Source organism: Pleurodeles waltl, chromosome 8, assembly GCF_031143425.1.
Source record: "Pleurodeles waltl isolate 20211129_DDA chromosome 8, aPleWal1.hap1.20221129, whole genome shotgun sequence".
NCBI lineage: Eukaryota > Metazoa > Chordata > Amphibia > Caudata > Salamandridae > Pleurodeles > Pleurodeles waltl.
In genome coordinates this window covers 1,453,227,366-1,453,247,353 of record NC_090447.1, presented here as the reverse complement: position 1 = coordinate 1,453,247,353, position 19,988 = coordinate 1,453,227,366, and the positions used below count along the sequence as shown (strand labels likewise).

The 19,988-nt window shown below is 45.5% G+C and overlaps 1 protein-coding gene across 3 annotated transcripts in view; it reads left to right on the top strand.

Moving 5' to 3' along the window:
* PDZK1 (PDZ domain containing 1) overlaps positions 1-19,988 on the top strand; it is a 106,007-nt gene that overhangs the window by 63,773 nt on the left and 22,246 nt on the right. For all 3 annotated transcript variants that reach the window (XM_069202626.1, XM_069202627.1, XM_069202628.1), the window contains one exon: positions 1,879-2,178. In XM_069202626.1, coding sequence (XP_069058727.1) covers positions 1,879-2,178 — 300 coding nt within the window. The remainder of the gene's footprint in view (positions 1-1,878; positions 2,179-19,988) is intronic.

Genomic DNA, 19,988 nt, shown 5'->3' with positions numbered 1-19,988 from the left:
AACTACACCCATTTGAGTAATGGGAAACTCCAACTCTGCAGCAGGTGCTTTTAAACGTATTATTTCTAAATATTCAGCACTCTCCACCCCAACCTCAGTGCAGGGTGAGACTGAAAGACAAATAATAAACAACAATTAAGACTCTCGACCTTGGTTGTGTTAGACCAGTGATACTCAAAGTACAGCCAGGGGGCGCATGTGGCCCGCCTGACCTTTACATGCGGCCCTCTGGACTGGGCTGCTGTTTACTCAACTCTGCACAGTGATTAAAATATGTTAAATAAAAGGCAAGGCTTTATTCAAACGCTGATTGGAGAAAAAGAAAGGAAGTAACTAGATTGTCCTGCTCATTTAGGAACACCTTCATTTTTAAAGACATATTGCAGCAAAAGTGCAAAAATAGAATAAAGTCTCTTCAAAAACTGTATTTCCTTAACATGCAGAGTTGTTTCAACTTAGTATATCAGATTATACCAGTGCATTGAGAAGCAGTTTATTTTTAAGTGATAGTTTTCAAACATAAATTCAGAAACATTCATTTCCCAACCCACCCCACACGAAAACAATGCCAATAGTGAACTAAGAGGCAAGTCAGTTGTTATGTGCACTCTTTGGGGGGCCTGGGTCTCTATTATACAAGAACAACGTTATAGTTTAATTCAAACACAAGAGAAGGTTTTGTACAGTGCACATCCTGAAGTCATGTATTTTGAGGTTCTCTTAAATACAATAATGAAGAAAAAGGAGGGAAAGTTAAATAAAAGAATTGCCTAGGATCACACATTTGGTAAAGTGGGGAAGCCAGGATTCATCGCAGGTTTTCTGGTTTCACATTAAGCAGTTCAACTACTAGATGTATATACTTAGCTTCTCCTACACCCACCATACTGCACCCCCTCTACCCGCCACCCTGCTAGCATCAATACGGCCCTCAGTCACATCACAAACCAAACTTTGTGGCCCCTGGGAAAATAATTTCGAGTACCCATGTGCTAGACCTATACTCATAGATATGATCCGGTGGACAGGGGGACCTCCTCAGGGTGGGGAACTGACCAAAGTAGAATTCTTGCATCCTAAGGTTTGGGGCTTGGGTTTTCACAGTAATAAACTCCTCTCACCAGGACCCTATTTTAAAATAACTTACTTCCCATTCGCTCTGTCCTTTCCAGTGTCATGCTCGACTTTTTTTTTTAATGCGCATTCCTAACCAGACTTTCACGGCAGAACATTAGAAGGTTCATACGCTTACACCTCATCACTTTAACTTCAGGTTTTCAGGAGGAGGACTCTTTGCAGCTTTTCTGGGCACAGAGCATCTGCACATGACAGTGGTAGTAAGGGTGACATCAATGTTAAAGTGAAGCAGCATCATCGCCAGTGTGGCAGAATGTGCGCTGCCCAAGCTAGTGCCCAACAGACAGTCACTACCTGCTTAGTTCAAGTCACTACCTGCTTAGTTCCCCCAGGTTGAGCACACAGAGGTGGTCAAGTTGCTAAAAATGCATGATAATGCATTTTAAAGCAGACCAACAAATTAAAATGCGTTAGTCTAACACCTGATGCCTCGTACTTGGCAGGGCTGCAATTCTCCTAATTTTGTGTGGATTGCAAATCAGTTAAAAAAAAAAATAACAGACCTTACTTATTTTCTATACAGTGGAAATAAGGAAAAGGAAGGGTGTTGTGTCCCTTGCAGGCTTCCATACCGGTCCTTCCCCTGTCCGCCATTTGTATATTTGAACTTAAAATGGGTGGTTAAATATGGCACTTGATTGCTGCAGGACCTGTTATTTCACGAAAGCACGTATTATCATCTTATTGAATAAAGGAAACCCTACATGTGCCCATCCTTGCTAACATATGTGTATGCCGCAGGTGGTGAAGGGAGGCCCAGCCGATGTAGCAGGGCTGCAAGATGAGGATATTGTGCTGGAAGTGAACGGCGTGAATGTGGAGACAGCCTCTTACGAAGATGTGGTGATGAGAATCCGTGATGCCAAGGGCAAGCTGACACTACTTGTGGCCTCTTCCGAGGCGTATGAGTACTTCAAGGCTCATAACATTCCCGTTACCGCCTCGCTGGCCGAGCCCACAGATGACAACTCTGATCCGCCACCATATTCCGACACGATGCTGGCCACAACTGAGAAGCTAGTTCCAGAGCCCACGAAAAGGGTAAGCAGTGCTGAATTATGCAATAGGGTCACGTTAATGGATGAGGCAACGTTTATACAAAGGTTTAAGGTTTATCATACTCATAACAGGGTTTACTCAAAGCATGAAGTAATTCATTAAAACTACGTAGCATGTAAATAAGAATTCCAATTTCTGTTTTGCTGATTTTATATATAATTAAAGACAGAAACAACAGGTTTTATTTTTAAAAATGAAAACTGCAGATATTAAGTGCCGGGTTTATCATAGCATTGTGTTGTCCTTTGTTAGAAATGGGGTGTCTAGTTGGCAAAGGTATACACCCTTGTCCAAATAGGGACCACAATCCTAGTCAGGGTACGTCATACACAATCCAAAATATCCTGTGCCCACCCTCTGGTAGCTTGGCACTAAGCAGTCAGGCTTAACTTAGAAGGCATCGTGTAAAGTATTTGTGCAATAAATCATACAGTAACACAGTGAAAGCACTAAAAAAATACACTACACAGGTTTAGAAAAATAGATGATATTTATCTGGTTAAATTAAGGTCAAAACGATTCAGAGCCAATAAGCACAAGTTGAAATATCACTTTTGCAGGTTTAAAAAGAGTCTTAAATCTTAAAAATCAACAGTTGTCTCTTGATCACACAAAGTACCTGATTTACGTCAAAAATACCACACACGAAGACCGCAGAGGAGGAGATGCGTGGAAAAATAGGGTGTGCATCGGATTTTCCGATGCAGCACAGACGATGCGTTGTTTCTTTCCACGCTGCAAGGGGCTTTACATCATTTTCCGGCGTGCAGTCTTGGTTCCTCACTGCGATGCGGGGTTCTTTTTGGCACCCAGGGATGAATTGGGGAAATCTTGGGCATGTGGGAAAAAGTCACAGGTATTGCGTTGATCCAAAATGGTTATGCGTCGAATTTTCTGTTACACAGCATGCGCTGCATCGATTTTCCACTCAGTGAATCGGCTGCGTCGTTCCGGTTCGGCTGTGTGTCGATCCGGTCGGGCTGTGCATCAAATTTTCAGTCGCAAGGCAGGTGCTGCGTCAAATCTTGACTCAGGAAGTCGGGCTGCGTCATTCCGGCTCGGCTGTGAATCAGTTTTTCGATCGCAAAATGGGTGTGCATCGTTTCTGGCAGGCTGTGTGTCGATTTTCGGCACTCAAGGAGTTTCTTTAAGAGGCGAAGTCTTTTTGGTCCTGAGATTTCAGAAAACAAGAGGCTATGGTGAGACTGTGACGAGCGATGTAGAAGTGTGATGCATAACTGGGGTGAGCTTGTCGGTGCTGTAGTAAGTGATGCCAGAATGTGATACTTACTGTAGGAAAGTACCATCTTGCCTGGCATGTTACCCCCATATTTCACTGTATATATGTTGTTTTAGTTGTATGTGTCAGAATCTACCACTCAAACAGTATGTGAGGGTAGCCCTAATGCTAGCTTATGAAAGGAGCAGGCCTCACAGTAGTGGAAAACAAATTTAGGAGTTTTTCACTACCAGGACATATAAAACACACATGTACATGTCCTGCCTTTTACCTAAATAGCACCCTGCACTATGGGTTACTTAGGGCCTACCTTAGGTGTGACTTATATGTAGAAAAAGGGGAGTTTAAGGCTTGGCAGGTATTTTTAAATGCCAAGTCCAATTGGCAGTGAAACTGCACACACAGGCCTTACAATGGCAGGCCTTAGACATGGTTAAGGGGCTACTTATGTGGGTGGCTCAATCAGTGATACAGGCCCACTAGTAGCATTTAATTTACTGGCCCTAGGCACATATAGTGCCCTTTACTAGGGACTTACAAGTAAATTAAATATGCCAATTGGGTATGAGCCAATGTTACCATGTGTTTAGGGAGAGAGCATGTGCACTTTAGAACTGGTTAGCAGTGGTAAAGTGTCCAGAGTCCTAAAGCCAGCAAAAATTAGGTCAGAAAAAGAAGAGGAGGAAGGTAAAAAGTTAGTGGGTGACCCTGCAGAGAGGCCATTTTCATCACCCTTGCATCACACAAGTAACACAAGGGCAATGTAACACTGAAGTCAGATTTACCAAGCAACGCAAGGTCACCGTGTGTGGCCCTGTGGTGCTTGGTAAATCTGGAGTAACATAAGCCAGCGCAAGTCATTGTTTTGTGTTATTCTGTGCTAGGGGGGTGTTACATGGGTGGTGCGTGGGTGCTTCCACACGCCCACCCATGGATTTTGGAGCATTGCCAGGTTTACCATGAGTGGTAAACCTGGGAATGTGTCGTAATGCTACACCTTCCCAAGGAAGGTGTAACAAGGAGAAATATGTCTATTTATCCTTGTTTTTTCCTCTTTCTACGTGTGTTTGTTGGAAAGTGGGTTATTAGTAATGATTTGTAGGGACCTATCACTAGTAATAAGGCCACAATCTCATTGTAAAGTTCATTCAGGGTCACAGTAAAGTATTCACTTTCTCAACCCCTGGTAGCTGGCAACAAGCAGGCAGGCTTAACTTAGGAGACAGGTGTGTAAAGTATTTAAAACACCAATACAATAAATAAGTAAGACACAACACACAATAAAAATCCAACACCAATTTATAAAAATAGGAAATATTTTTAGCTTTAAAATGACACCAAAATAAATAAAAAACAAAGGAGGGAACTGGAGATATGAATTTTTAAAGAAAAAATAAAAAAACATACTTTCTAGTGCCTAAAAATCAATAGCACCAATCGGGGACATCTTGTCGCGCTTCACCAGGACCAAGTCACAATTTGAGGCCAACCGCAATGAAGCCTTGCTTGGATACACTGAGCGGGAGGCCTTCGTCAAAGTTCTACCTTCGGACTTAGTTATTTTTCTGGAGTTTTTTCACTTGGCATCAAGCGAGGCTCCCTTTCAGGCCAGGCTTTGATGCAATATCTTTGGCTTGGCTCAGCGTGAGCTCCCGGTCAACTCCTTGAAGTCTTGTTGATGGAGAAAAGATCTGGAGCTTCAGCGGGACAAACCTGAAATTCAGGCCGGGTTGCAGTTTCGACGTTGGTAGCTTGACTCTCGTCGACAGGTCTGTCACCTTATGGAGATTTTTCGAAAAGTCCTCCAATCTTCTCCAAATTTCTGAATCTCCTTCCAGAAGTCCTCCTTTGGGTCTCCAGTGGCTCACAACACCAATCCAAGGTTCTAGAAGCTTTAGGATGGTCCTTGGGTTTTTGGGACTACTGTTCCTAGAATGCACCTGGCAAAACCTCAAAAGTCCAGCTGCAGATGGTCAGCTGGGTCCTCCTTGGTGGTGATGTTGCAGTTGAAGCTCTTTTAACCTGTTGCTGTCAGGGAGTCCCCTCCTTCACTCTCTTGAAGCCAGGCAAAGTTCTTAGAGTTGTAGTTCTTCAGTGTGCAACAGGTGCAGTCATGCAAAGTGCGGCCCTTTTAGGGTGCAGACCATGGTTCCAGCAGGTCAGTCCTTCTTCTCGTTGTAGTTCAGGCAGTGTTCTGAGTTGCTAGGCAACTCTCCCATATTTAATCAGTGTTCCTGGGCTGGCAAGCAGAAGGGCACCCATGACCAATGGGGTGCAGGATTCCACCCGCTGGGGTGACCACTTCCTGTGAAGTGTGGCAAAATCAATCCCAGGAAGCACTATTCTTCCAAACTCCAAGATGGAGGAAATCCCACCTTGGAGTTAAGATCTGGCTAAGCCATCCAACTGGTGTGACTTATTTCCCTAAACACCCCCCCCCCAATCCATAATCTAGCCATCTGCTAATCTCATTACTTAGGCTCCCATCTGGCTGGGGTGGCAGGAAGAGGGGTGAGCCTGTATCCTGCCCTAAGTGTCATTTTCCCTTTGAAGACCAGTTTGGCTACCCAGCCTCCTTCCTGCCTGGTGCTCTGCAGCTTGCAGATTTCCACAGAGCAGATGTCCTATTGACTCAACGCAGGTCCCTTCACACCTCATTGAGAGAGCTTGGCGCAGCCTGGCACAAGCTGGCCAATCAGAGAAGAGCAGCTAGAGAGCTGGATTTTGGCTTAACAGAAAAGCAAGTTCTATAACTTCCTTTCTGTAGTAGTTATAATAAATCTAACAGTGGCAAGTATTTTGGATTAATTCTAACTATCATTTTCAGTCCAAGAATGGAAAATGTAGCCCATTCTAGTGAAAGTTATACTTTAATAAAGTTTCCCAATGTTAGCCCATGGAGCTACTGTACTGCAAAGGGGAAAACAAAATTGGCAGTTTTTCCCTCTCCAGGGCATATAAAACATATTTTATCATGTCTCTGCTTATAGTTACAAGGCACCCTACCCCAGAGCACTAAGGGGAGACCTAAAGGGTAACATATGTAAAAGTAAGGTAGTTTAAGACTTTGGAAGTACTTTTAATTCCAAAGTTGAATTTGCATACAATTTACTTTTAAAAGTAGCCTGTAAAGCAGGGCTGCCTTTAAAATGACAGCAGGCACTACAGCAGTGCACACTAGGCCTCTTATCCTCCCTTCCCCATTATATACTAAGAACTTATAGGTAGGCTGTCATAGCCAATTATACTTACTCCTAATTTGAATCTTCCTTTTACACAAAGCACTTGCCTTGGGTCTAATTAGCAGAGCCCATGGCACAAAGTCAGTAACCACCAGTATCAGTCAAACAATGGGGGCGATCAGGGCAAAAAGGATGACTTTCTCACAGTGCTGCATTGTGCAGCACGTGTAGTAAGGCAAAAAAGCTGCAGAGGATTGTTTTGTGCAGGAAGGTGTCCCGTCCTGCACAAAAATAATTCTGCCTACAGTGCAGGCACCAGAGAGCAACAGGGCCTGAGTTGGCGCAAGGCAGCACATTGTGAACCAGCACAAGGAGAGGACAGGAATGTGCCATATAATGTTAAATATGGCACATTGTTACCCTCTCCTTTTCAAGGTGTCATGATCCATTGAGTTGAGTGGAAGTTTGATAAATCAGGGCCTTTGTTTTGTATAGTGTTGTCGCTCCATGCTGTTACTTATGACAAATGATGTGCATATTGACAGCATGAAGTATTACAATAGGATGAAATTCCTAATTAATTTTAATTAAGTGTGAAAGTAAACTTCACCTAAATAAACATTAGTTGCTGCTTTATCCACCAAATTAAATATGGATCAAAAATAGTAACAACTAAAATATGTGTTAATTTCAAACCAAAATGTCAAAAATCAAAACCTTAAAACGGGAAAGTTAGGTGTAATTAACCATTTGCTCCAGGGATCATGTCTCAATTTGTCATAAAGTCAATGCATCTTTGGGTATGAATTCGGTTCAGGAAGATTTTGTGTTTTCATAAACTTACATTTTTTGGGGGAGACTTGACAAGTAGAAAATTTCCCGTAAGAACTATGACACTCAATGTGTGCCAGGGCCATATGTAATGTGCTACATCTTTAACTGTGAGACTTTAGGGAGTGTTTGGAGAAAGCATTGGTCAGGTGGCTTGTGTGACCTTTATATGTGAAAACATAATTCTAGTACAATTTCACATACAATTTCACGATCGCTCAGGACATTGCGCAAGCATCTTTCAGGACTTTTGCACGAGATTAAATGCCTCTTTGTGGTTGTGTGGATAAGTGAATGAATTAATGTGTACATGAGAACACGGATGGAAGAATGAGTGATTGAGTATTTGAATGGTGACATGAATGGATGAAGGGGCAAGGGCATATTGTAGGGTCATAATTATGTTGGAGAGACTGGTGTAGTGAAATTCAGTGTGGGAGAAGGGTCAGTGAATGGTTGAGAGGGTGCAAGAGTGGAAGAGTGAGTGTATGGATGGATAACATGATAAAGAAGTGAGTGCATGAGGTAGTAAAGGAAGGGCCAAGAGCCATGTTGGTGATACCTAGTCTGCCCATAGCCCCCTGGAACTCACCTTGTTCACCTTCAAGGGGGTGGGAAGGAGTGTCAATGCCAGCATCTGGAGGAGTCAAACTACTGGCCCATGGTGGCAATGTTAATGGCAGGAGATCACAGAGGTGGGATGTGGCAAGTGGGAGCTGAGCAGTGCCATCATGCACTGAGATCCCAAGAAGGGCAGGACTGCGCAATGCAGGCTCTCTGAAGCAAAATGGACACAGTTGCGTCCCAGTGACAGCTGGAGGCATTTAGAATTCTCTCAGACATAGCACTAACTTCTTTGGGATCACTTTGCATTCCAAAGGGATAGAGAGGAGCTGCAGGCATGTCCCACACCAAGTGGGTCTTCAATGGTGCTTCCTTCCTTCCTGTTGAGAACTAAAGGAAACTAACAGAAATTGCTGGCAGAGACTGAATGGAATGAGACACACGATGTGTGAGCTGCAGCTGGGATAAAGCACAGCAGCAAGTACTGATGGAGAGTCCAGAATTGCACTGTACTGTCTCATCAGGCTGTAGAGTACTTCCAATGGCATTGAAACTTAACTGTGGAAGAGAGATGCATATCAATGTAACAGTATTCAGAGGAGCTGGACAACACTGCAGCTATTGTTGGAAGGATGGCTCAGTGAGTTCAATGCTGGCTAAAGCAATGGGCAACAGGTGCCAAGTTCAAATACTGACTCAGCTGTCTACACTCTCAAAAGCTGGTAAATTGAGTATCACCGAACTAGGCAATAATAACACCTTTAGGCCCATATTTATGAAAAAATATGCACAACTGCACTGGCGCAGTTACGCTTCATTTTTCTTAATGAGAGCTAATGCCATCCGTGTGTCATATTTAAAAAAAGACGCACAATGGCGCTAAAGAATGGTTAGCATCTCAAAAAAAGACGTTAGCCGGTGATGGATGGCGTTAGGGGAAATGGCGCTAGTCGGTCAAAAATGAAGGTAGGCTGATTAGCTGCAAAGTATCTGCCGCTAGTCATCCTAGCGTCATTTTTTGACGAACAAGCATTTTTTGAAGAACAAGCAACCACAACTTCAATGCCCAGCACAGGGGACCAGTGTCCCCAGTACAACCCCAACATACCCAGTGCCAGCCAGGGGGTTCCATATAAGGGGCCCCCAGTGGCACACAACACACATACACTACCCTGTGATGGGCTCCCTCCTCCAGTAGTGTCCCCGTGGTGTGGGTGGTGGTGATGCTGGGGGTTGAGGTGGGCATCTATGTGCCCGTTCCATGGTGTTTCCCCGTGGAAATGCACCTACCAGCACTTTAACGCCTGATCTGACCAGGCGTTACATTTTTCCGCTAATCGGGCTTAGCGCCCTTCTTTAGGTCCGCCTCCTAGGTGCGTGTTGTTTTAGTGTTGGGAGGTCAATATGGCGCTGGGGGACTAGCGACATTTTTTGGAAGGGAACGCCTACCTTGCATATTATTGTCACAATGAGATGCAAGGTGGGTTGGCGCTTCCTAAAAATGGGGGTAACTAATATATTTTGATGCTAGACAAGTCTCCACTGGCTACCGGTCGAGAAGTGAATCACCTTCAAGCTTCTCACCCACACATACAAGGCCATACACAATGAAGGACCAACCTACCTGAACCACCCATCTCCTTCCACACCCCCGCCAGATCCCTCCCTTCCGCCCAGATGGCCCTGGCCACCATCCCTCGCATCTGCAAAGCCACTGCCAGAGGACGATCTTTCACCTACACTGCAGCAAAGAGCTGGAACAATCTCCCCCTGCACCTCAGACAAAGCCCATCGCTCACCATCTTCAGGAAGAACCTCAAGAGGTGACTCTTCCGGTGAGGCCCCTCCACTCTCCCCCAGCACCTTGAGACCCTCTTAGGTGAGTAGCCGCGCTTTACAAAGATTGATTGATTGAGGTCTAGCATCAAAATACAAATATGGAGTTAAGTTAGTGCCGCTTTATCGTAAAAAAAATGATGCTAAGGTGACGCTAACTTTCCATAAATATGGGCCTTAGTTTATATTACTTAGTAAAAGCAGAAGTGCATTATGAACCTTTATGTAAAAAACAAGTTATCCTTTTTTATTGAGTTATAGGGTGTGTTTTACATAAACCTCACCTACCACGGCACTGTGACATCTGTGACAATTGCAACTTCATTTGGTGAATGGGGGTGCAGTAACAATGCATCTTTACTGTGCCAGCTGTGCCAGTGGGAGTTAAGGGGGCACAGCCACCACTCTCAGTGCAGTACTATAACATAACTGTGCCAGCAGGGTGCTTAGCACAGAGACAGTTATGGCGGGACTCGGTGAGTAACTTTAGAGTATAAAGGAGAGAATGATGAGAAATGTGAGCTTGATTGGTAGCAATGGTGACACTGCTGAATGATGAGAGAGTGTGATAGGTGGGTACTGTGGGTGAGACAAGCAAGTAATTTTAGAGTAATGTTAGCAGTGGTGAGATTGATGACACATTGGTATTGGCAGCTGTGGGGGGGGAGCTCTGGTGAGTGCTGTGAGATTGTCATAGTATTGAGGATCCGGCTTTGGTGTGTCCTGTGCATGCTGGTGAGATTGCAAAGTGATAAATAGCAGTTGTGAAGCTTGTATCAGTGTGGTAGTTATTGTGTGGTGGTGAAACTATGGTGAACGATGTGATTGTGATAGATAGCAATGGTGAGCCTGCAGTTAGTGATGAAAGAATAAGATAGTGATGGTGAGGGTGTAGTTAGTGATGCAAGAATGTGATAGATAGTGAAGGTGAGGCTGCAGTTAGTGATGTGAGAATGTGATAGATAGTGATGGTGAGGCTTCAGTTAGTGATGCGAGAATGTGATAGATAGTGATGGTGAGGCTGCAGTTAGTGATGCAAGAATGTGATAGATAGTGATGGTGAGGCTGCAGTTAGTGATACAAGAATGTGATAGATAGTGATGGTGAGGCTGCAGTTAGTGATGCAAGAATGTGATAGATAGTGATGGTGAGGCTTCAGTTGGTGAAGCGAGAATGTGATAGATAGTGATGGTGATGCTGCAGTTAGTGATGCAAGAATGTGATAGTCATGGTGAGGCTGTAGTTAGTAATGAGAGAATGTGATTGATAGTGATGGTGAGGCTGTAGTTGGTGATACAAGAATGTGATAGATAGTGATGGTGAGGCTTCAGTTAGTGATGCGAGAATGTGATAGATAGTGACGGTGAGGCTGTAGTTAGTGATGCGAGAATGTGATAGATAGTGATGGTGAGGCTGCAGTTAGTGATACAACAATGTGATGGATAGTGATGGTGAGACTATGACAAGCGATGTACAGGAGTGATGGATAGTGATGGTGAGACTGTAGTTAGTGATGCGAGAATGTGATAGATAGTGATGGTGAGGCTGCAGTTAGTAATGCGAGAATGTGATGGATAGTGATGGTGAGGCTGCAGTTAGTGATGTGAGAATGTGATAGATAATGATGGTGAGGCTGCAGTTAGTGATACAACAATGTGATGGATAGTGATGGTGAGACTGTGACAAGTGATGTACAGGTGTGATGGATAGTGATGGTGAGGCTGCAGTTATTAATGCGAGAATGTGATGGATAGTGATGGTGAGGCTGCATTTAGTGATGCGAGAATGTGATAGATAATGATGGTGAGGCTGCAGTTAGTGATACAACAATGTGGTGGATAGTGATGGTGAGACTGTGACAAGCGATGCACAGGTGTGATGCATAACTGGGGTGAGCACATTGGTAACAGATGTGAGTAGTGATGGTGAGGCTGTAGTTAGTGATGCCTGGATGTGAAAATATGATAGATAATGATGGTGAGGCTGCAGTTAGTGATACAACAATGTGATGGATAGTGATGGTGAGGCTGCAGTTAGTAATGCGAGAATGTGATGGATAGTGATGGTGAGACTGTAGTTAGTAATACAACAATGTGATGGGTAGTGATGGTGAGACTGTGACAAGCGATGTACAGGCGTGATGGATAGTGATGGTGAGGATGCAGTTAGTAATGCGAGAATGTGATGGATAGTGATGGTGAGGCTGCAGTTAGTGATGTGAAAATATGATAGATAATGATGGTGAGGCTGCAGTTAGTGATACAACAATGTGATGGATAGTGATGGTGAGACTGTGACAAGCGATGTACAGGTGTGATGGATAGTGATGGTGAGGCTGCAGTTAGTAATGCGAGAATGTGATGGATAGTGATGGTGAGACTGTAGTTAGTAATACAACAATGTGATGGGTAGTGATGGTGAGACTGTGACAAGCGATGTACAGGCGTGATGGATAGTGATGGTGAGGATGCAGTTAGTAATGCGAGAATGTGATGGATAGTAATGGTGAGGCTGCAGTTAGTGATGGGAAAATTTGATAGATAATGATGGTGAGGCTGCAGTTAGTAATGCGAGAATGTGATGGATAGTGATGGTGAGGCTGCAGTTAGTGATGTGAGAATGTGATAGATAATGATAGTGAGGCTGCAGTTAGTGATACAACAATGTGATGGATAGTGATGGTGAGACTGTGACAAGCGATGTACAGGTGTGATGGATAGTGATGGTGAGGCTGCAGTTAGTAATGCGAGAATGTGATGGATAGTGATGGTGAGACTGTAGTTAGTAATACAACAATGTGATGGATAGTGATGGTGAGGCTGCAGTTAGTGATGAGAGAATGTGATAGATAGTGATGGTGAGGCTGCAGTTAGTGATGCGAGAATGTGATGGATAGTGATGGTGAGGCTGCAGTTAGTGATGCGAGAATGTGATGGATAGTGATGGTGAGGCTGCAGTTAGTGATGCGAGAATGTGATAGTGATTGTGAGGCTGCAGTTAGTGATACAAGAATGTGGTGGATAGTGATGGTGAGACTGTGACAAGCGATGCACAGGTGTGATGGATAGTGATGGTGAGGCTGCATTTAGTGATGCGAGAATGTGATAGATAATGATGGTGAGGCTGCAGTTAGTGATACAACAATGTGGTGGATAGTGATGGTGAGACTGTGACAAGCGATGCACAGGTGTGATGCATAACTGGGGTGAGCACATTGGTAACAGATGTGAGTAGTGATGGTGAGGCTGTAGTTAGTGATGCCTGGATGTGATAGATAGCGATGGTGAGACTGTGATGAGCGATGTAGAAGTGTGATGCATAACTGGGGTGAGCTTGTCGGTGCTGTAGTAAGTGATGCCAGAATGTGATACTTACTGTAGGAAAGTACCATCTTGCCTGGCATGTTACCCCCATATTTCACTGTATATATGTTGTTTTAGTTGTATGTGTCACTGGGACCCTGCCAGCCAGGGCCCCAGTGCTCATAAGTGTGCCCTGTATGTGTTACCTGTGTTATGACTAACTGGCTCACTGAGGCTCTGCTAATCAGAACCTCAGTGGTTATGCTCTCTCATTTCTTTCAAAATTGTCACTAACAGGCTATTGACCAATTTTACCAATTTACATTGGCATACTGGAACACCCTTATAATTCCCTAGTATATGGTACTGAGGTACCCAGGGTATTGGGGTTCCAGGAGATCCCTATGGGCTGCAGCATTTCTTTTGCCACCCATAGGGAGCTCTGACAATTCTTACACAGGCCTGCCACTGCAGCCTGAGTGAAATAACGTCCACGTTATTTCACAGCCATTGTACACTGCACTTAAGTAACTTATAAGTCACCTATATGTCTAACCTTTACCTGGTAAAGGTTGGGTGCTAAGTTACTTAGTGTGTGGGCACCCTGGCACTAGCCAAGGTGCCCCCACATTGTTCAGGGTCAATTCCCCGGACTTTGTGAGTGCCACCATTACACGCGTGCACTATACATAGGTCACTACCTATGTATAGCTTCACAATGGTAACTCCGAATATGGCCATGTAACATGTCTAAGATCATGGAATTGCCCCCCCAATGCCATCCTGGTATTGGTGAGACAATCCCATGATCCCCCGGGTCTCTAGCACAGACCCGGGTACTGCCAAACTGCCTTTCCCGGGGTTTCACTGCAGCTGCTGCTGCCAACCCCTCAGACAGGTTTCTGCCCTCATGGGGTCCAGCCAGGCTTGGCCCAGGAAGGCAGAACAAAGGACTTCCTCAGAGAGAGGGTGTTACACCCTCTCCCTTTGGAATAAGGTGTCAGGGCTGGGGAGGAGTAGCCTCCCCCAGCCTCTGGAAATGCTTTGATGGGCACAGATGGTGCCCATCTCTGCATAAGCCAGTCTACACCGGTTCAGGGATCCCTCAGCCCTGCTCTGGCGCGAAACTGGACAAAGGAAAGGGGAGTGATCACTCCCCTGACCTGCACCTCCCCTGGGAGGTGCCCAGAACTCCTCCAGTGTGCTCCAGACCTCTGCCATCTTGGAAACAGAGGTGCTGCTGGCACACTGGACTGCTCTGAGTGGCCAGGGCCAGCAGGTGACGTCAGAGACTCCTTCTGATAGGCTCCTTCAGGTGTTGCTAGCATATCCTCTCTCCTAGGTAGCCAAACCTCCTTTTCTGGCTATTTAGGGTCTCTGCTTTGGGGAATTCCTTAGATAACGAATGCAAGAGCTCATCAGAGTTCCTCTGCATCTCTCTCTTCACCTTCTGCCAAGGAATCGACTGCGGACCGCGCTGGAAGCCTGCAAAACTGCAACAAAGTAGCAAAGACGACTACTGCGACCTTGTAACGCTGATCCTGCCGCCTTCTCGACTGTTTTCCTGGTGGTGCATGCTGTGGGGGTAGTCTGCCTCCTCTCTGCACTAGAAGCTCCGAAGAAATCTCCCGTGGGTCGACGGAATCTTCCCCCTGCAACCGCAGGCACCAAAGAACTGCATCACCGGTCCTCTGGGTCTCCTCTCAGCACGACGAGCGAGGTCCCTTGAACTCAGCAACTGTGTCCAAGTGACTCCCACAGTCCAGTGACTCTTCAGTCCAAGTTTGGTGGAGGTAAGTCCTTGCCTCCCCACGCTAGACTGCATTGCTGGGAACCGCGTGTTTTGCAGCTACTCCGGCTCCTGTGCACTCACCGAGGATTTCCTTTGTGCACAGCCAAGCCTGGGTCCCCGGCACTCTAACCTGCATTGCACGACCTCCTGAGTTGTCTTCCGGCTTCGTGGGACCCTCTTGTGCAACTTCGGGTGAGCTCCGGTTCACTCCACTTTGTAGTGCCTGTTCTGGCACTTCTGCGGGTGCTGCTTGCTTTTGAGTGGGCTCCTTCTCTTGCTGGGCGCCCCCTCTGTCTCCTCACGCAGTTGGCGACATCCTGGTCCCTCCTGGGCCACAGCAGCATCCAAAAACCCTAACCGTGACCCTTGCAGCTAGCAAGGCTTGTTTGCGGTCTTTCTGCACGAAAACACTTCTGCGCGACTCTTCACAACATGGGACATCCATCCTCCAAAGAGGAAGTTTCTAGCCCTTGTCGTTCCTGCAGAATCCTCAGCTTCTACCATCCGGTGGCAGCTTCTTTGCACCCACAGCTGGCATTTCCTGGGCATCTGCCCACTCCCGACTTGATCGTGACTTTTGGACTTGGTCCCCTTGTTCCACAGGTACTCTCGTCTGGAAATCCATTGTTGTTGCATTGCTGGTGTTGGTCTTTCCTGCAGAATTCCCCTATCACGACTTCTGTGCTCTTTGGGGAACTTAGGTGCACTTTGCACCCACTTTTCAGGGTCTTGGGGTGGGCTGTTTTTCTAACCCTCACTGTTTTCTTACAGTCCCAGCGACCCTCTACAAGGTCACATTGGTTTGGGGTCCATTCGTGGTTCGCATTCTACTTCTAGAGTATATGGTTTGTGTTGCCCCTATCCCTATGTGCCCCCATTGCATTCTATTGTGACTATACATTGTTTGCACTGTTTTCTATTGCTATTACTGCATATTTTGGTATTGTGTACATATATCTTGTGTATATTTGCTATCCTCATACTGAGGGTACTCACTGAGATACTTTTGGCATATTGTCATAAAAATAAAGTACCTTTATTTTTTGTATATCTGTGTATTGTGTTTTCTTATGATATTGTGCATATAACACTAGTGGTACTGTAGGAGCTTCACTCGTCTCCTAGTTCAGCCTAAGCTGCTCTGCTAAGCTACCTTTTCTATCAGCCTAAGCTGCTAGACACCCCTCTACACTAATAAGGGATACCTGGGCCTGGTGCAAGGTGTAAGTACCCCTTGGTACTCACTACAAACCAGTCCAGCCTCCTACATTGGTTGTGCAGCGGTGGGATAAGTACTTTGCAACTACTTACCACTTTTGTCATTGTACTTTTCATAAGAGAAAAATATACAAAAGAAGTTCAGTGTATGTACACCTAACCAAAAAGTTTTGCTTTTCTTCTCTCACTTCTTTTACTAAGTGCTGAAAAGTACATCTAAACTTTCAAAAAGTTCTTAAAAAGTTGTAAAAGTTTTTTTCTGTTCTTTAAAAAGTTCTGAAACTTTTTCTTTCTTTTTCTGTCCCTTAAACTCTTGTCTATCATGTCTGGTACAGGCCAAACTCTTGATCTGTCCAGCATAGCTTATGACAACCTTAGCTGGAAGGAAGTAAGGAGTCTCTGCATAGATAGAGGTTTAGGGGTAGGGAAGAATCCCTCAAGACAGCTGTTGGTTAATATGCTCATTGAACAAGATAAGACCTTAGTTGGCACTTCTGGTGAGAAATTAGCTGATGGTTCCCACTCTGATTCTGGGGCACCCCTAGCAAAAGATTTGGGAGGGAATCTTTCCAACCTGCCCCTTAGCAGGCCACCTAGCATAGCTGGTACTGATGTGAATTCACATCACAGTAAGAGTGTTGCTTCACATCACAGTAATAGTGTTGCTTCTCATCACAGTAGAAGTGTCACTTCTGTAGGCCAGAATTTTAGTGTGCCATCTGTTAGGGCCAGGTCTCCCTCTGTTCATTCACACCATTCTTCTGTTTCAAGGCATGCCCAACCCACCCACCCTGATGACAGAGTGTTAGAAAGGGAGCTCAATAGATTGAGAGTGGAACAATCCAGGCTGAAGCTCAAGAAGCAACAGCTGGATTTAGATAGGCAGTCCTTTGATTTAGAAAAAGAAAGGCAGAGGTTGGGGTTAGGACCCCGTGGTGGCAGCAGCAGTATTCCAAATAGTCATCCTGCAAAAGAGCATGATTCTAGGAATCTACACAAGATAGTTCCCCCTTATAAGGAGGGGGGTGACATTAACAAGTGGTTTGCTGCACTTGAGAGGGCCTGTGTTGTACAGGAGGTCCCTCAAAGGCAGTGGGCTGCTATCCTATGGCTATCTTTCAGTGGAAAGGGTAGGGATAGGCTCCTTACTGTAAAGGAAAGTGATGCCAATAATTTTACAGTTCTTAAGAATGCAATCCTAGATGGTTATGGCTTAACCACTGAACAGTACAGGATGAAGTTCAGAGAAACCAAAAAGGAGTCTTCACAAGACTGGGTAGACTTTGTTGACCATTCAGTGAAGGCCTTGGAGGGGTGGTTACATGGCAGTAAAGTTTCTGACTATGAAAGCCTGTATAACTTAATCCTGAGAGAGCATATACTTAATAATTGTGTGTCTGATTTGTTACACCAGTACCTGGTAGACTCTGATCTGACCTCTCCCCAAGAATTGGGAAAGAAGGCAGACAAATGGGTCAGAACAAGGGTGAACAGAAAAGTTCATACAGGGGGTGACAAGGATGGCAAGAAGGATGGTAAGTCTTCTGACAAGGGTGGGGACAAATTTAAAAATGAGTCTTCATCAGGCCCACAAAAACACTCTGGTGGGGGTGGTGGGCCCAAATCCTCTTCAAATCAAAACAAAGAAAAGAAACCATGGTGCTATTTATGTAAAATAAAAGGCCATTGGACAACAGATCCCAGTTGTCCAAAGAAAAGCACCAAGCCTCCTACCACTACAACCCCTGCTGCTACACCTAGTGCCCCTAGTAATAGCAGTGGTGGTGGGAGCAAACCTACTAATAGCCAATCCAAGGGAGTAGCTGGGCTCACTTTTGGTAATTTAGTTGGGGTTGGTCTTGTTAGGGAGACCACAGAGGCTGTGTTAGTCTCTGAGGGGGCTATTGTTTAGCCACCTTGGTGGCTTGTCCCCTTAATATGGATAAGTACAAGCAACTACCCCTAATAAATGGTGTTGAGGTTCAGGCCTACAGGGACACAGGTGCCAGTGCTACCATGGTAATAGAGAAACTGGTCCACCTTGAACAACACCTACTTGGTCACCAGTACCAAGTAACCGATGCTCATAACAACACACTTAGCCACCCCATGGCTGTTGTGAATCTCAACTGGGGGGGGGGGGTTTACTGGTCCAAAGAAAGTTGTGGTTGCCTCAAATTTACCTGTAGACTGTCTACTAGGGAATGATTTAGAGACATCAGCTTGGTCAGATGTGGAGTTGGAGGCTCATGCAGCAATGCTGGGCATTCCAGGGCATATTTTTGCTTTAACCAGGGCTCAGGCCAAAAAGCAAAAAGGACAGGGTGACTTGGATCCTGGAAGAATGGACCAAGTGCTCCCTAAAGCTAGGGTTAGTAAAGGTAAATCACTACCTACTATCCCTCCCTCTACAGTGAATTCAACTTCTGAGGAAGAATAATTACCACCCTGTGCAGAACCTACACCAGAGGAGCTGGAAACAGACACTGCTGAGCTTTTGGGTGAAGGGGGGCCTGCCAGGGATGAGCTGAGTGTGGCACAGCATACCTGCCCCACACTAGAGGGTCTAAGGCAGCAAGCTGTCAAACAAGCAAATGGTGATGTCAGTGACTCTCACAGAGTTCACTGGGAGGATAACCTTTTGTACACTGAAGCAAGGGATCCAAAACCTGGAGCTGCCAGGAGATTGGTGATTCCTCTGGAGTACAGAAAGTTCCTCCTAACTCTAGCCCATGACATTCCCTTAGCTGGACATTTGGGGCAAATGAAAACTTGGGACAGGCTTGTCCCCTTGTTTCATTGGCCTAGAATGTCAGAGGACACAAAGGAATTTTGTAAGTCCTGTGAAACCTGTCAAGCCACTGGCAAAACAGGTGGCACTCCAAGGGCACCCCTTATTCCAATGCCTGTGGTTGGGGCTCCCTTTGAAAGGGTAGGGGTTGACATAGTTGGCCCCCTTGACCCTCCTACTGCTTCAGGCAATAGGTTTATCTTGGTGGTAGTGGACCATGCCACCAGATACCCTGAAGCAATTCCTCTAAGGACCACTACAGCTCCTGCAGTGGCAAAGGCCCTCCTGGGAATCTTTTCCAGGGTGGGCTTCCCAAAAGAGGTGGTATCAGACAGGGGAAACAATTTCATGTCTGCTTACTTAAAGGCCATGTGGAAGGAATGTGGTGTGACATACAAGTTCACCACACCCTATCATCCACAAACAAATGGACTGGTGGAGAGATTTAACAAAACTCTCAAAGGTATGATAATGGGACTCCCTGAAAAACTCCGCAGGAGATGGGATATCCTATTACCTTGCCTCCTTTTTGCTTACAGGGAGGTACCCCAAAAAGGAGTGGGCTTCAGCCCCTTTGAACTCCTATTTGGACACCCTGTAAGAGGTCCTCTAACACTTGTAAAGGAGGGTTGGGAACAACCTTTAAAACCTCCAAAGCAAGACATAGTGGACTATGTACTTGGCCTAAGATCTAGGATGGCTGAGTACATGAAAAAGGCCAGTAAAAACCTTCAGGCCAGCCAAGAGCTCCAAAAGCAATGGCATGACCAGAAGGCTGTTTTGGTTCAGTACCAACCAGGGCAGAAAGTGTGGGTCTTGGAGCCTGTGGCCCCAAGAGCACTCCAAGACAAATGGAGTGGACCCCACATAATTGTTGAAAAGAAGGGAGAAGTCACCTACTTAGTTGACTTAGGCACTGCCAGGAGTCCCCTTAGGGTGCTCCATGTTAATCGCCTGAAACCCTACTATGACAGGGCTGATCTCACCCTGCTCATGGCAACAGATGAGGGACAGGAAGAAGAGAGTGACCCTCTCC